Genomic DNA, 16868 nt, shown 5'->3' with positions numbered 1-16868 from the left:
GAGCATCAGAACTGAACCATGGAGCAGTGGAAGAAGGAGGTCTGGTCTGATGGATCACGTGCGTCATCGTTACCTGACGAAGTGATGGCACCTGGATGCAGTTTAAGAAGACGACGAGATGTTTGAGACACTGTGATGATCGTGTGGATCAGAGCTCATGTGGATGTTACCAACATTTACTCAAACACTGCTGCAGACCGAGTTCAGTGTCCTCCTACAGCAGGATCTGGAAGTTCTCAGCAGGATCAAGTTCTCCAAACTCCCAGATCTCAGTCTAATTCAGTGGCTTGTTTTGTCTTTTCATCACAAAACAATGAAATAAACCATAATGCAAAAAAAAAGAAAGTGTTTTAGAGACGAGGAACGTGATCTAAAGCTCCTACAGTCACTGATCAGAAATACAGCAACATGGACAACAGAAATCAGTCCAGCGTCAATTTCTATCATTACATAAATCTCTAGTTCTGTATCGTAGCCTGTGTTTTTGTTCTGCTTTAAAACTGACTTTTACAGATTAAACTTTAAACATAACTTAATTCCATAATAAACGAACAAACATCAATAATGAAGACAAACTTTTTCTTTGTTCCTAATCGTACGCTAATGAGAATAAATTAATAATTATATTAAATTAAATCTGTTGTTCAATACGTTTACTCAATATTGTGTGTGTATGGAAGATATTCTACGTTTATCAGACAAAAAGAAACTTTAAGAATTATTTTTATATTCTTTCATATAACTGATTTCTAGCCTTGAGTTTTTATTTCATTATAAAATACTGAAAGATATTTATATAAAAAAAACTGTTAAAACTGAAAACTACATTATTTAAATTATACTGAAGCATTTAACATGTAAACAATTTTTACCAGTTAATATAATAATAATATATATTTAAGTGACTTAATATTGGCTCCATAAACATTATTAGCTTGAGATGTTTTTTTTCTTCCTTAAAGTAGGTCTTTCACACACACCCCCCCCCCCCCCCCCCGTGTCATCACCCTTTCCTCCCTCAGCACTTTTCCTCTTAAGAAAGCAGCGAGAGATTAAAGTTTGCGTGTGGTTTCACTGCTGCAGCTCTGCAGAGCGTCGCGTTCCTTTGAGCTTCGACATCCACACTCACTTCCTGTTCCTGTCCTCAGAGAGCGATATTCACTCGCTCACAATTGTTCTCGCTCAATCGCTCGACTCTGCCTCGGCCAAAAAGGGGTCAAAGGTCACTCCTTCACCATCGCGCTGACCTTATTGACCCCTTTTAATTACTGAGATCCTCAATGGATGCTTTACTGGTATAAAACTGGGCTCTGAGAGGTTTGTAAAAGCTACAGATGATGGCGATGACACTGTCGGAGTTCACTCGCTCTCTGGACCCTGAAACGCTGCCCAGGATTCTGCAGATTCAGTCTGGGATTTACTGTCCAGGTACAAACACCAGAACACTCTGTACACTGACAGTAGCAGCGTTTAAATCGTAATGAAGGAACAACGAATTTTAACAAAGAAAAATACACACACAAAAAAAAAAATACACAGTTGTTTCCTGTTTCTCTCTATTTCAGATTTGTGGCTCACTTTTCTCGCTTATCTGTATTTGTCTCCTGAATTAAACATAAATTCAATATTCAGTAACATTTATTTATTTATAAAACCTCAAAGCCACCGAAGTGTTGAACAAAATGAATAACGAATAAAACACATTTTTTCTTATTTTATGTTTAATGTTGACAAACAAATGATTTGCTGTTGAGAATAATTAATTGTTTATTTTCTCTGCTTTAATTCATTAATTGTCTTTTCACAAGTAAATAATAAGAAATGTTTTTTTTTGTTCTTGCTTTGTTCTTAATCCCCTCAGATCAATAATACACTGTAAACGTATCCAGCTAATAATAAGTAAATATACGCAGAAGAAGGTGTAATTTATATTTATTTATTTATTTATTTATTTATTTATTATTATTATTATTATTATTATTATTATTATTATTATTATAGCAAGTCCACTGGAACATATTGCGTAGAAACTTTAAGCTACATTTAACTCGCTTTAAACGCTAAATTCCATCTTCAGCATTTTTATTTTTTATAATTATTTTTATAAAGCAACCAAGTCAATTAACATTTCTGTAAATAAATATAATTTCTTCAGTGAGTTTTTTCAAAAAAATAAACAACCAAAAGCAAGTTCCTACAGAGTGTGTATAAATATTGGCACCCACTATACAGACTTAAATCTACAGTTTGGCAACAAAACAAATTTATTAGTTTAAAACTTCTATATGTTTTTTTTTACTTGGTAAATGTTGTTTAACATTAATGTTTAACATGTTTAAATGTCTTTAAAGTTAATGGACATTGGGTTTTTTCTTAAAGAGATAATCGCTATAATTTTATCACCGTATTGACTTATTTATAAAACACTGAAAATATGAAATACACTGAATGCAGATTATTTTAATTAAAAAAAAGAAAGTCAGCCAGATTACAACATGATGATGAGAACAAAAGCTCTGCTGTTGAACCCGTTAAACCGAAGGCCGTACTTTAGGATTAACAGTAACGAGAGCCGTCGTCTTGCTGCTTGTGGTTCAGGTTCAGTTTACGAGCTCTTCGGGAGAGCATGTTCTCTCTCCACTGGAGAACTGGTGAAGATCATCGACATCACCATCACCAGGTTCATCGCACAGACTTCAGACGGGACGGAGATCATCCTGCCGTTAGATTATCCAGGTGTGTGTGTGTGTGTGTGGGAGTGAAGGCAAGTAAATGTTATTTAATTCAATTCAATTCAATTTTATTTATATGGTGCTTTTTACAATTTTTTTTTTACAAACTCTTTTTTTCCACTCGTTCTTCATGTCTTTGCACTTCATCCGTTTCTGACTGATTTTGTTGCTACTCATAAACAAATCACCTGAAATCCTGAACTTTTTCTTCAGTTCTACAAAGATTTTCTGGCATTATTTTGAACCTGAGTTTAGAGTGTGAAAAAACACGACTCTTAACTTTAAAAAATCTTTTTAAACGACTTCTAATACGTAAAATTAAACTTTATTTACATATTAATTAAAATTATTAACATGAACTTATTAAGATTTAGTGATTTAGTGACTGATTTAGTGATTAATACTGAATTAATGTTAATCACAATATTTATATATTACTGATAAAAACTGTTTAAATATTCAAATAAATGTTTCGATCAGAAAATAACCCTTAACAGGTTCTGTGAATAAACTCAACTACACATTATTATATTCTTATTAATACCAGGTTAAAGCTAGCTAGCGTTAGCTACACTGAGCTGCATCACTCAACACAATATTAGCAAACAAACAGTAAAATGTTGCAGTTTGTGAGGCTGAATTTATTAAGAAAATGTTTAATTACCTTGATGCTAAACTTTAAAGTGTATATTGTAATGAGTAAAATAAGAATAAGCAAGAACTGTAGCTGCGCTAGGTCTCTAGGTCAGTGTTGATCCAATTCACTACAGCTAGCAATAAACTCCACAGTTTATTTGAATTCATCTGGGAATGTTTGCTTGCACATTGTTCATACTAGCAACTAGTCTGGATTTAACACTGCTTTCAAAACAGGTGCAAGCTGAAGCAAAATAAAACTTATAAATGTAATGTTCATTTATCTAAAGACTGGCATGATGAATAACAGCAGTCGAGCTTGGAATGGAAAACGTTAAGCTCATTATTTTTACTATTACTATTATTATTAACCATGTTTTTTAAAACTCCAAAATAAATACCCTGTTTAGATGAAAGATCTTCAGATTTTGTTTCTACATCCATCTTAAAATGTATAATTTCTGTAAAAGGTCTCTTCAGGATCGTAGCAGACTCCGAGCCTTATCTGAGCATCCAGGAGATCGTGCACTCGCTGAAGATCGGAGATCATGTCCTCGGCCAGCCCGTGTTCGTGTCCTCGGGTAAAATCACTCTTCCACAAGGCTCGCTGAAGAAGAGAGAGAGCTTCCGAATTACCTCCGTCCTCCGTGACCTGAACGGTGGTGAAGACCGAATTGTATGCGAGGTTCTCCATCGTGAGCCGAAGTTCTGCTTCACGCTCGGCTTCTCGCAGAAAGGGAATTTCACAGAATGTGAAGATGATCAGTTTTACACGCTCCAAGAGCTCGCCAAGTGGAAAATCCCTAATGGAAGGCAGCGAATCGTGACTATAGTAAAAGATTTACCTGTGAAGGACTTGCTGTTCTCAAATTTGTTGGAAAACGTCTGTGGAGAGTTGACGTTATCTCCTGTGTACGAGTTACAAGCCGTCACATCGGGTAAGCATTAAAGGTTCTCATGTGAACATTGTGTAGTAGCTTAGAACCGCTCAGGTATAAACGACACTACTGCTCATATTTTATTAGCATAGCACTTTCAACTACAAACGTTTTCTAGAGTAGAGGTTTCCCAAAGCTGGTCTTGAAGAACCAACACATCCTCATCAGCTCAGGAAGGAAGGACCAGTAGCTGGTAACTCAAATGAGGTGTGTTGGGAGAAACGACAGATGCTTAATGAGCAAACCAGAGGTAATGGTGGCAAGGAGCACCAACCCCTTCAGCTAGAGATAAGAAGTCTGGTGTTTTCTGGTTAACTCTAGATGGTGGGATTCTGATGTTATGCTCCAGCTCCATTGTTGCTCCAGCTCCATGATTGAAAATATACAAGCGAACAGTCCTGACTGTGCTAAAAACTACACTGAGTATAGGATAGGGAAGTGAAGAGGCAACCAGGTGAAATCATCTACAGCAGAAATGTACAGATGCATATTTTATCAGCAGTGGGAGATTTTAGAGCAGGGCTTTACAAAAAAAAACCTCAAATCTAAACCTATTCATGAATTCTAATTATTCTATAGTATTTAGCCTACTAATGTTAGTCCTAGATTTCTTTTAAATGGATCTGAATTTTTAGCTGAATGATGTACAGTGTGGCAGAATCTGCAAAGGCCAAAGAAAGTAAGACATCGCTTCTTATGTCCCAAGTTAAAGCAAAGGTCCCTCAGTTTCTAAGCATCAATGCTCTTTATACATTATTTAAACTTGAATTGTCCCATAATCTGTGTAATATACACAGTTGAGTGTCTTGGCTCAACCCTTTGGCAGCACCTACAAGGAAACAATAGAGGTCCTAAAATTATTACCCTTATGGATCACCACAAGCTACTTCTTCTTCTTAACTTTACACTTTATCACGTTTACAGACTGACAGATCAGTCAGATCAGATTTAAGCCAGGACACAGCTGTAAACACCTAAAACATCAAGAACCTAGAAGAATATGAGGATCTTTAGTATAATAAGACACAGTGGGATCAAGTAATACAATCAATGAGACAAAGCAGCATTCATCTAAATCTAATCTAATTGAATCCTAAGTGAAACCTTTCACACATTACTATAGAAACAGAGACTCATCACCACTCTTTAGGTTTTATTTTAAAATAATTCATAAAATCAGTTTTAAATATTGCTCAATGTACATTCTCTACACCTACTGTCACTTGTTATCTTTTCCTCCACAGTGGGGAAGGACAAAGTCGTCATTCCATCCAACCTGGACGTGGAAGTCATGGAAGTGACGGATCAGATTGACACAAGCGCTTTCATCCAGCCACTTTCCCTTCAGGACGTTTTCCAAAAACCTTGTGAGATCTTTCCGTTTGTGGCTGAAGTGATTGAAAGCCCTACAATTGAAGTAAACATGCCAGAAGAGATGGCATTCCTGTCCAATTGCAAACAAATCATCGTACACTGTGCTTACAAAGCCAAGAGAATCCTTGCCACAGAAATCCGGCAAGAATCACCGAAACATTTCCTGATTCCTTCAAGCTATAACGGACGATTAAAGCGGCGACCTCGTGAATTTCCGACGTCGTACGACCTAAAGCGAGCTCAAAGCAACACTGAAAACATGCATGTTGTGGCAACGAGGGCTTTTGATTCTGTTTATGATGGTCTGGCATCTGTTCTTGTGGGGGATGAGTTTCAAGTAAAGAAAAAAGAACCTAATCATATTGAAAACAGAGATACGACAGAATTTCTGAAGTGTTTGAAGATTAAGGGGAAGTCCCAGGAGGTTGTGCGTCTACCAATGTTTATAGATGGTGGATTTATGGAAGTCATCCATGATAAACGACAGTATTCCATTTCAGAGATCTGCCATTGGTTCCCTTTGCCATTTAACGTCAAGGTTTCCGTTCGTGACCTTTCTTTAAAGGAGGACATTTTGGCAGGAGCTCCAGGTCTACGGATTGAGGAGGAAATTATTGACCCTTATCTGCTCGTCTCTTCCACTGACCTCTCGAGCTGGTGGGAGATTTCAGTGAATCGCACTCACATGACCCTTCACATGGATAAAACGTGGAATGGCGGCGAACCGCCATCTGGTGTGACCTCGTTTGTTGAAATGATTTCTGAGAAAAGTTACTACACCATGAGGAGGTATGCTGTAGCCACGGTAACACCCCCACCGCGCCCTCCGAAAACACCCAAACGGCCTCCAGAGCGACCAATCAGGACACAGCAAACAAAATCAGAAAAAACCTCCACCTGCTCCCCAAAGGTAATTAATACTGATGCTGCATAACCTCATAGTGCATGAGACACCAAGAAGACAGAATAAAGATGCTAATCTTAAAACGTCATACCACCAACATGACATTTTCCACCCTATTAGACACTATTAGGTTCCTCCAGCAGACTGACATGTCTGTTGTTATTTCTGTATTAGCTTAATAGAGTATCTGAGCTAATAGATAATGTGGCACTTACGGTACTTTGTCCGCCCACTAGTTTGGTGCCAACATACCAGTCAATATCTCACAGATGTGTTCATGTACACACGTGGACAAAATTGTTGGTACCCTTCGGTCAATGAAAGAAAAACTCACAATGGTCACAGAAAAAAACTTTAATCTGACAAAAGTAATAATAAATAAAAATTCTATGAATGTTAACCAATGAAAGTCAGGCATTGCTTTTCAACCACGCTTCAACGGAATTATTTAAAAAAATAAACTCATGGAACAGGCCTAGACAAAAATGATGGTACCCCTAACTTAATATTTTGTTGCACAACCTTTTGAGGCAATCACTGCAATCAGATGATTCCTGTAACTGTCAGTGAGACTTCTGCACCTCTCAGCAGGTATTTTGGCCCACTCCTCATGAGCAAACTGCTCCAGTTGTGTCCGGTTTGAAGGGTGTCTTTTCCAGACGGCATTTTTCAGCTCATTTTTCAGGATTGAGGTCAGGGCTCATAGAAGGCCATTTTAGGATAGTCCAATGTTTTCCTCTTAGCCATTCTTGGGTGTTTTTAGCTGTGTTTTGGGTCATTGTCCTGTTGCAAGACCCATGACCTGCGACTGAGACCAAGTTTTCTGACACTGGCCAGCACATTTCTCTCTAGAATCCCTTGATAGTCTTCAGATTTCATTGTACCCTGCACAGATTCAAAACACCCTGTGCCAGATGCAGAAAAGCAGCCCCAGAACATAACAGAGCCTCCTCCATGTTTCACAGTAGGGACAGTGTTCTTTTCTTGATATGCTTCATTTTTCCGTCTGTGAACATAGAGCTGATGTGCCTTGGTGAGCTGATGTGTCTCATCTGTCCATAGGACATTCTCCCAGAAGCTTAGTGGCTTGTCAACATGCAGTTTGGCATATACTAGTCTAGCTTTTTTATGATTTGGTGTCCTCCTTGGTCGTCTCCCATGTAGTCCACTTTGGCTCAAACGACGATGGATGGTGCGATCTGACACTGATGTTCCTTGAGCATGAAGTTCACCTTGGATCTCTTTAGAAGTCTTTCTGTGCTCTTTTGTTACCATTCGGATTATCCGCCTCTTTGATTTGTCATCAATTTTCCTCCTGCGGCCACGTCCAGGGAGGTTGGCTACAGTCCCATGGATCTTAAATTTCTGAATAATATGTATATTATGTACAATAATATATATGTATACTTATAGCCTTTACCTTTATCATGCTTGTCTATAATTTTCTTTCTAATTTCCTGAGACAACTCTTTCCTTCGCTTCCTCTGGTCCATGTTGAGTGTGGTACACACCATGTCACCAGACAAAACAGTGACTACCTGGAGCCCTATATATAGGCCCACTGACTGATTATAAGATTGTAGACGCCTGTGATGCTAATTAGAGGACACACCTTGTACTAACACATCCCTTTGGTCACATTATTTTCAGTCTTTTCTAGCGGTACCATCATTTTTGTCTAGGCCTGTTCCATGAGTTTATTTTTTTAAATAATTCCGTTGAAGCGTGGTTGAAAAGCAATGCCTGACTTTCATTGGTTAACATTCATAGAATTTTTATTTATTATTACTTTTGTCAGATTAAAGTTTTTTCTGTGACCATTGTGAGTTTTTCTTTCATTGACCGAAGGGTACCAACAATTTTGTCCACGTGTGTACATTAACGTTATTGTTGATGCCGTGACCAGACATTCAAAAGCCACTTAATACACAAAAAAACAAACAAAATCAGGCAGAATGTGTGACTCATTCACAGACAAAATCTGTTAGACTTTCAGACATTACACTGGTACAGATGACTTACTGTTGTATTCCAAACAGACCAGAGAGAGGAAAAACAAAACTGCTTGTCATTTGGCCTACTTTTTTTTTTTTTTTTTAACTAGCTTACTGTGTTTTTTCCAAATCTCTTTAATGGTTTTGAAACAAATCAAAATTCAGCACATAAGAATGAGTCAATCAGTGAAAAACACATCTGTTAATCTGGTGATGTAAATGTTCTGTTAATGAGGTGGCTGACTAATGAAACGATGTTTAATATTACATTATAAATAAAATATTAATAATAGTGATATTAAGTAATATTATAAATAGTTGTAAATTTGGAGTTGAATAATAACATTAAAATAAAACCTACAAAGTGAAACACCTTTTTTAAAAAGAAATAAAGGTAAAACAGCTAAAAAAAAAACATCATTTTACTTTTTAGAATGATTTTTTATGAAACATAAACAATAAGATTTTTGATGAACGACAGGCAACAAATTCTTATTGTTTGTTGGTGGTGTTATTTATTTGTATAAAACACTGTTGTGTTACTTGGGTCTGTGACGTTGCATTACCTCAGGAGATGAACTTATTTCCTGCTTTTATGACATTTAGTCTCTACAGACGCTTCATTTCTAACTAGAGGATTTAAAGTTTCATAAACAGTCAGTAAAATGGTGAAGAGCTGCACTACTGCAGGAGATTAACACAACTGTGTTACAGCAAAGCACAAAGCAATCAACACACATACATACACACACACACATGCACACATATACTCACACATATATACACACATACACAGACATACATACACACACACATGCACACATATACTCACACATATATACACACATACACAGACATACACACACACACACACACACACACACACACACACACACATGCACACATATGCTCACACATATATACACACATACACAGACATACATACATACATACATACATACATATACACAAACACACTCACACACATACACACACACACAAACACACTCACACACATACATACACACACACAAAAAGACACACACACACATACTCACACATACACATATACATACATACATATACACAAACACACTCACACACATACACACACACACACAAACACACTCACACACACACACATACAAAAAGACACACACAGACACACACACACATACTCACACATACACATATACATACATACATACATACATATACACAAACACACTCACACACATACATACACACACACATACATACATACACACACATATACACACATACATACACATATACATACATACATACATACATACATACATATACACAAACACACAACACACTCACACATACATACACACACATACACACACACACACACACACACACACACACACACACACACACACACAGCTGAATTATTTCATGTCTCCTGATGTTTCTCCCTGAGCTCTTTATAACTAGTTTTTCGACATAAACAATCCTGTAAACAAAACCAAACTACGGAAGTTGGACCCAATTAGTGACGTTTAAACCACGTGATCTAATTGAACTCGACATGTTGAAGATGTTTATTTAAATGTTCAAATGTTCACATGTTTAAATGTGACGTCATCAGCTGGTCATGGCTACCGTTGTAGTTGGTTAGAATTATTTATTCAGAGATTCTCTGACATTAAAGACAGAAAAAAACCCCCAAAGCCAAAAATCAACAACATATTTAACGACAGTTTTCCTTTTCTAGACTTTTTGGGCTCAAGTTTAAACTCCTCCAGTGTTTTTGGTCATGATTTTGTGCTCCCATCTTCTGGCTGTTATCAGGATAAACAACACAAATATCTATTTATCTCCTTCCTTATTTTTCTAATCCCTAATAAAAGTGGATTTTCTGCCTGATTCCCGCCTAAACCTTTAAGTCGAGCTTTCATTAAAGCTTTATTAAATTAGCTTTGCCTGCCATCTAGTGGCGCCTCCTGGATCTGCACTACAGTGTAATAACTTACAGGTTCACTCTGTTATCCTCTCTGTTTTATCATCTCTGGATGTGAGACTTCATGCTTTTCTGTCCTGCCTAAAATAAAACTATTTTATCGTCACGTTTGTTTGAGCAAAGAAGATGGAAATGTGCTTTAAAAATCTACTGTATGCTAATACTGCTAATAATAATAATAATAATAATAATAATAATAATAATAATAATAATAATAATAATCATTTAGTGTTCAGATTAATATGTAAGACTTTCAGTGCTTCAGTTAAGCTGAATAAATAAATATTTTTAATTGTTTTGCACTGAAGCTACAAGGCTAATTTTTCTAACATGTGATGGAATCTTATAGCAACCAGTTTCTCACATGGTTTCTGGCTCTGCTTGAAACACAATGATCTATCTCACCATAATGTTCTGAAAAAAAAAGGTTTATGTTTGATTTCCACATGTAATGTTTCAGAAAGAAAACTGTAAGTGTATATTTTAATAGTACCGATGTTAAAGGTCCATTGTTCTTTAGATGTTCAGCCTGAGTTTGACCTCCTGTGTGTTTTCTATCGTCAGCTCACGGTGAAGAGTCGAGAAGGTCCCACAGACTGCAATACAGCGGAAATGGAGAAAAACACCATCATTCCTGCTACATTACCCAGAATGACTGCACAGACAGGTAGGAACATCACTGACACACACCTGGTCAGATAACCGAAGACTTTGTGCTAATTATTCGCGTAATTCATATATATATATATATTATATAGATGAATATTTCAGAGAATGTTTAAATGTTTAGTAATTAAAAAAATTGATGATGATCATGATGATGAAGAATAAAGCTTCATTAGCACTGGTGTGCTTTGTGTGTAATGATTGTCATATTAACACACAAACCTAAAATGAAGCCCCAGTAGATTCAGTTAGTTTTGCTTTTTGGACCTAGCATGTATTTTGTGTGTATATTGTTTCAGTAGTTTTGTATGTTTTATGGTTTGGACCAAATTTCCACGAGGATAAAAAATTTTTTAAAATTTTAAAATTACAATTTTTTTTTTTAAAAAGAATTATTTTTGTTTGGTTATTAAGGCTTAAAGTCAAGTTTAAGTTTAGTTTAGTATAGCATTAATTAGCTGAGGTATACAAAATGTCAATGGAAGGTCCGACAGAAGGATAGTGAAATGTGTGTGTGTGTGTGTGTAGCTGTCAGCAGAGGCCACAGTTTGGAGGATGTGTGTGTAAACCAAGCAAAGGATGATGACGCTCATGATTATGAATACATCGATGAAGATGAACTGGAGAAAATCAGGAAGCAGTTCAGTGAACAGTCCATTAGCATTTCTGCTAAAGATAAACCAAGTAACACAATATAGCTGTGTATCTGTCCTGTAATGACACTATATGGACATTTAGTTAAAGATTCCTGCTGTTACAGAGAGAGAGATGCACTGAGTCTCATCTCAAAACCCAGAAGGAAACAGTGAAAGCTTTTTAAGTGGATGATGTCAGCAGTCATTTAACGATCACTTTCTTCTTCTTCTTTCGGCTTTTCCCTTCAGGGGTCGCCACAGCGAATCATCTCTCTCCACCTATCCCTATCTTCTGCATCCTCAACACTTGCACCCACTAGCTTCAAATCCTCATTCATTACATCCATATACCTCCTCTTTGGCCTTCCTCTTTGCCTCCTGCCTGGCAGCTCCATGTCCAACATTCTCCTACCAATATACTCACTCTCCCTCCTCTGAACATGTCCAAACCATCTTAATCTTGCCTCCCTAACTTTGTCTCCCAAACGTCCAACATGGGCTGTCCCTCTGATGTACTCGTTCCTAATCCTGTCCAATCTTGTCACACCCAAAGAGAACCTCAACATCTTCAGTTCGGCTACCTCTAGCTCCGACTCCTGTCTCTTCTTCAGTGACACTGTCTCTAAACCATACAGCATGGCCGGTCTCACCACTGTCCTGTACACCTTCCCCTTGATTCTTGCTGACACTTTCCTATCACACAGAACTCCTGACACCTTTCTCCACCCACTCCAACCTGCCTGCACTCGCTTCTTTACTTCTTTCCCACTCTCTCCATTACTCTGGACTGTTGACCCCAAGTACTTAAACTCCTGTACCTTCTTCACCTCTTCACCCTGTAACCTTACTGTTCCACTTCCCTCCCGTTCATTCACACACATGTACTCAGTCTTACTACGACTGACTTTCATTCCTCTTCTCTCCAGTGCAAACCTCCACCTCTCCAGGTTTTCCTCCACCTGCTCCCTGCTCTCACTACAGATCACAATGTCATCTGCAAACATCATCGTCCAAGGAGACTCCTGTCTGACCTCCTCTGACAACTGGTCCATCACTATAGCAAACAGGAAGGGGCTCAGAGCCGATCCCTGATGCAGTCCCACCTCCACTGTAAACTCCTCTGTCTGACCTACAGCACACCTCACCACTGTCCTGCTCCTCTCATACATGTCCTGCACCACTCTGACATACTTCTCTGCTACTCCTGACTTCCTCATACAGTACCACAGCTCTTCTCTTGGCACCCTGTCATACGCTTTCTCTAAGTCTACAAACACACAGTGCAACTCCCTCTGACCATCCCTATACTTCTCCATCAACATTCTCAGAGCAAAAATTGCATCTGTTGTGCTCTTTCTGGGCATGAAGCCATACTGCTGCTCACAAATTTTCACCACCTTCCTTAACCTAGCTTCCACTACTCTTTCCCACAACTTCATTGTATGGCTCATCAACTTTATCCCCCTATAGTTGCTGCAACTCTGCACGTCACCCTTATTCTTAAAGATCGGCACTAACACACTCCTTCTCCATTCCTCAGGCATCCTCTCACTTTCTAAAACCCTGTTGAACAAACTAGTTAAAAATTCCACTGCTGCCTCTCCTAGACACTTCCAGACCTCTACCGGGATGTCGTCAGGACCAACTGCCTTTCCACTTTTCATCCTCTTCAAAGCCTTCCTGACTTCATCCTTTCTAATCTTATCTACTTCCTGTTCCACAGAGTTCACCCCTTCTACTCTTTTTTCCCTCTGATTTTCCTCATTCATCAGCTCCTCAAAGTATTCCTTCCATCTCCTCTGTACACTCTCCTCACTTGTGAGCACCCTTCCATCTCTATCCTTAATAATTCTAACTTGCTGCACATCCTTCCCATCTCGATCCCTCTGTCTAGCTAACCTGTACAAGTCCTTCTCTCCTTCTCTAGTGTCTAACCTAGTGTACAACTCATCATATGCCTTCTGCTTGGCCTTAGACACCTCCCTCTTCACTCTGCGCTGTAACTCCTTGTATTCCTGTCTATTCTCTTCAGTCCTGTCCATATCCCACTTCTTCTTGGCTAATCTCTTCCTCTGGATACTATCCTGAACTTCCTCATTCCACCACCAAGTCTCTTTATCTTCTTTCCTCCTTCCAGATGACACACCCAGCACCTTTCTCCCTGTCTCCCTGATCACTTCTGCTGTAGTTTCCCAGTCATCTGGCAGCACTACCTGACCACCCAGAGCCTGCCTCAACTTCTGTCTAAATTCCTCACAACATTCCTCCTTTCTCAGCTTCCACCACTTAGTTTTCTTCTCTATCTTTGACCTCTTCCTCTTACAGACCATCAGAGTCATCCTACACACCACCATCCTATGCTGTCTGGCTACACTCTCTCCCACTACCACTTTACAGTCACTAATCTCTTTCAGATTGCCTCTTCTACAAAGGATGTAGTCTACCTGTGTTCTCCTACCTCCACTCTTGTAAGTCACTCTATGTTCCTCCCTCTTCTGAAAATAAGTGTTAACCACAGCCATGTCCATCCTCTTAGCAAAGTCTACTACCATCTGTCCTTCAAGGTTCCTTTCCTTAACTCCAAACTTGCCCATCACCTCCTCATCACCTGTGTTCCCCTCACCAACATGTCCATTAAAATCCGCTCCTATCACCACTCTCTCACCCGTGGGAATACTCTCAATCACCTCATCGAATTCACACCAGAATCTCTCTTTCTCCTCTAACTCACAACCTACCTGTGGGGCATAACCACTAACAACATTCAACATCACCCCTTCAATCTCTAACTTCAGACTCATCACCCTGTCTGACACTCTCTTCACCTCCAGAACATTCCTCACAAACTCCTCCTTCAGGACCACACCTACCCCATTTCTCTTACTATCCACACCATAATAAAACAGCTTGAATCCTGCTCCTATACTACGAGCCTTGCTACCCTTCCACTTGGTCTCCTGTACACACAGTATATCCACCTTCCTTCTCTCCATCATATCAGCCAGCTCTCTACCTTTCCCTGTCATAGTACCAACATTCAGAGTCCCTATTCTCAGTCCTACACTCTTACCTTTCCTCTTCTCTCTCTGTCTGTGCACTCTCCTCCCTCCTCTACTCCTTCGACCAACAGTAGCCCAATTTCCACCGGCGCCCTGTAGGTCAACGGCGCCGATGGCGGTCGTTGTTAACCCGGGCCTCGACCGATCCGGTATGAAATTCTTACTGACAATTCGCATGTTTAGATTTGGCAATGTTTTATGCCGGATGCCCTTCCTGACGCAACCCTCTCTATTTATCCGGGCTTGGGACCGGCACAGAAGTCACTGGACTGTGACCCCCATGGCTAGATTATTTAACGATCACTTTGAATTAGCATATTATGCAAATTTACACTATGCCAATAAAAACAAGATTCTACTGAGAGCTCTAAAATTATTGCTTTTTTGTTTTATCTCTGTATTAAAATATTAACGTGTACAGTGATGATTTTGGAGCACAGCTGTGATGTCAATACCTTTATTTTCATGATTAGATTTTAGTTAGAATTTAGAATTTGTGTAGAAAACTGAGACAAATTGTGAGTTATGTATTTCATTGTACGATGTTTGAAAGTTAACAATCGTCATTTTGAAATAAATTATGATTTTATTTTTCTCCTAATTATTATTATTATTATTATTATTATTATTATTATTATTATTATTATTATTAATGATAAAATAATAGAGGGGAAAAAACTATTTCGGCTTTCACTTGTATAAATTAGCCACAAGGTGGCGCTCAAAACCTTTTTCCTGTCGTCCTTCCACACGCTTCACTCACACAGGCAGCTCCTTCAGGTTCGCTGATAAACATTATCTCCATCAGCTGATTATATTTTAATGGACAGAAAGCTTTCCAAAGACAGAAATTATCTCTAAACACAGATGAAAGAAAACCAATCGAACCCAAGAGAAGAGAAGAAGAACAACCAGAAGAAGAAAAGAGAGGAAGAACAAGCAGAAGAAGAAAAGAGAGGAAGAACAACCAGAAGAAGAGAAGAAGAACAACCAGAAGAAGAGAAGAGAAGAAGAACAACCAGAAGAAGAGAAGAGAAGAAGAACAACCAGAAGAAGAGAAGAACAACCAGAAGAAGAGAAGAGAAGAAGAACAACCAGAAGAAGAGAAGAAGAACAACCAGAAGAAGAGAAGAGAGGAAGAACAACCAGAAGAAGAGAAGAGAAGAAGATCAACCAGAAGAAGAGAAGAGAAGAACAATAACCAGAAGAAGAGAAGAGAAGAAGAACAACCAGAAGAAGAAAAGAAGAACAACCAGAAGAAGAGAAGAGAAGAAGAGAAGAAGAACAACCAGAAGAAGAGAAGAGAAGAACAATAACCAGAAGAAGAGAAGAGAAGAAGAGAAGAAGAACAACCAGAAGAAGAAAATAAGAACAACCAGAAGAAGAGAAGAAGAACAGACCAGAACAAATAAATCAGAACAAAACATATTAAAGAAAACAGATCAAAGAGGAAGAGACCAAACAAGAGAACAGAAATAACCAAATTCACCAAATCAGTGTGAACAAAACAGACAGCAGATAAAAATAACTGACAAATAAAGAACAGATCAAACATGAGAGAATAAAAAGGAACAAACTAAACAGATCAAATGAAAGAAAATAGAACCAGAGTTTAACTCCATTATGTTTATTTTAGAGATATTTGTTAATTCCTGACTATAAATTGTCTGTGGTTTTGATGCTGAACTTCACACACGGTGTTAATTATTGTGGACTCTGATTAACACCTGACACTCGCTGCACTCTTTAGGTTCCTGTCTGTTCTGCTCTCAGCCAATCAGAAGGCTGTAACGGGGTTATTTTCGGACACGGACCTTACGTGTGTGTTATAGTTCTAATGACCTGAGTGATGATGTGTGTGTTAATGTGTGTAAATAAAACAGCTTGATTATAAAGTCTGAGGCACAGCAGACACACACCATCTGTCTGTGTGTGAAGGA

General features: G+C 38.4%; 1 protein-coding gene across 1 annotated transcript; it reads left to right on the top strand.

Moving 5' to 3' along the window:
* Positions 1–1334: 1334 nt before the first annotated feature.
* On the top strand, positions 1335–12328 carry themis (thymocyte selection associated). The gene is made up of 6 exons (XM_060883577.1): positions 1335–1428; positions 2599–2736; positions 3839–4306; positions 5551–6590; positions 11133–11235; positions 11763–12328. Exons 1-6 carry the CDS (start codon positions 1335–1337, stop codon positions 11930–11932), a joined length of 2013 nt encoding a protein of 670 aa, XP_060739560.1. The 3' UTR covers positions 11933–12328.
* The last annotated feature ends 4540 nt before the right edge of the window (positions 12329–16868 follow it).

The sequence above is a fragment of the Tachysurus vachellii genome, chromosome 12 (assembly GCF_030014155.1).
Source record: "Tachysurus vachellii isolate PV-2020 chromosome 12, HZAU_Pvac_v1, whole genome shotgun sequence".
Lineage (NCBI taxonomy): Eukaryota > Metazoa > Chordata > Actinopteri > Siluriformes > Bagridae > Tachysurus > Tachysurus vachellii.
Note: the sequence above shows the minus strand (reverse complement) of the source record. Positions and strands in the feature narration are given on the sequence as shown.

Excerpts from the sequence above, each read along its gene's own strand:
- themis (XM_060883577.1), top strand. The coding sequence starts at position 1,335 with ATGATGGCGATGACACTGTCGGAGTTCACTCGCTCTCTGGACCCTGAA. Across the intron at positions 1,429-2,598 it reads GTCTGGGATTTACTGTCCAG|GTTCAGTTTACGAGCTCTTC; the intron begins GTACAAACACCA and ends CTTGTGGTTCAG. Across the intron at positions 2,737-3,838 it reads CCTGCCGTTAGATTATCCAG|GTCTCTTCAGGATCGTAGCA; the intron begins GTGTGTGTGTGT and ends TTTCTGTAAAAG.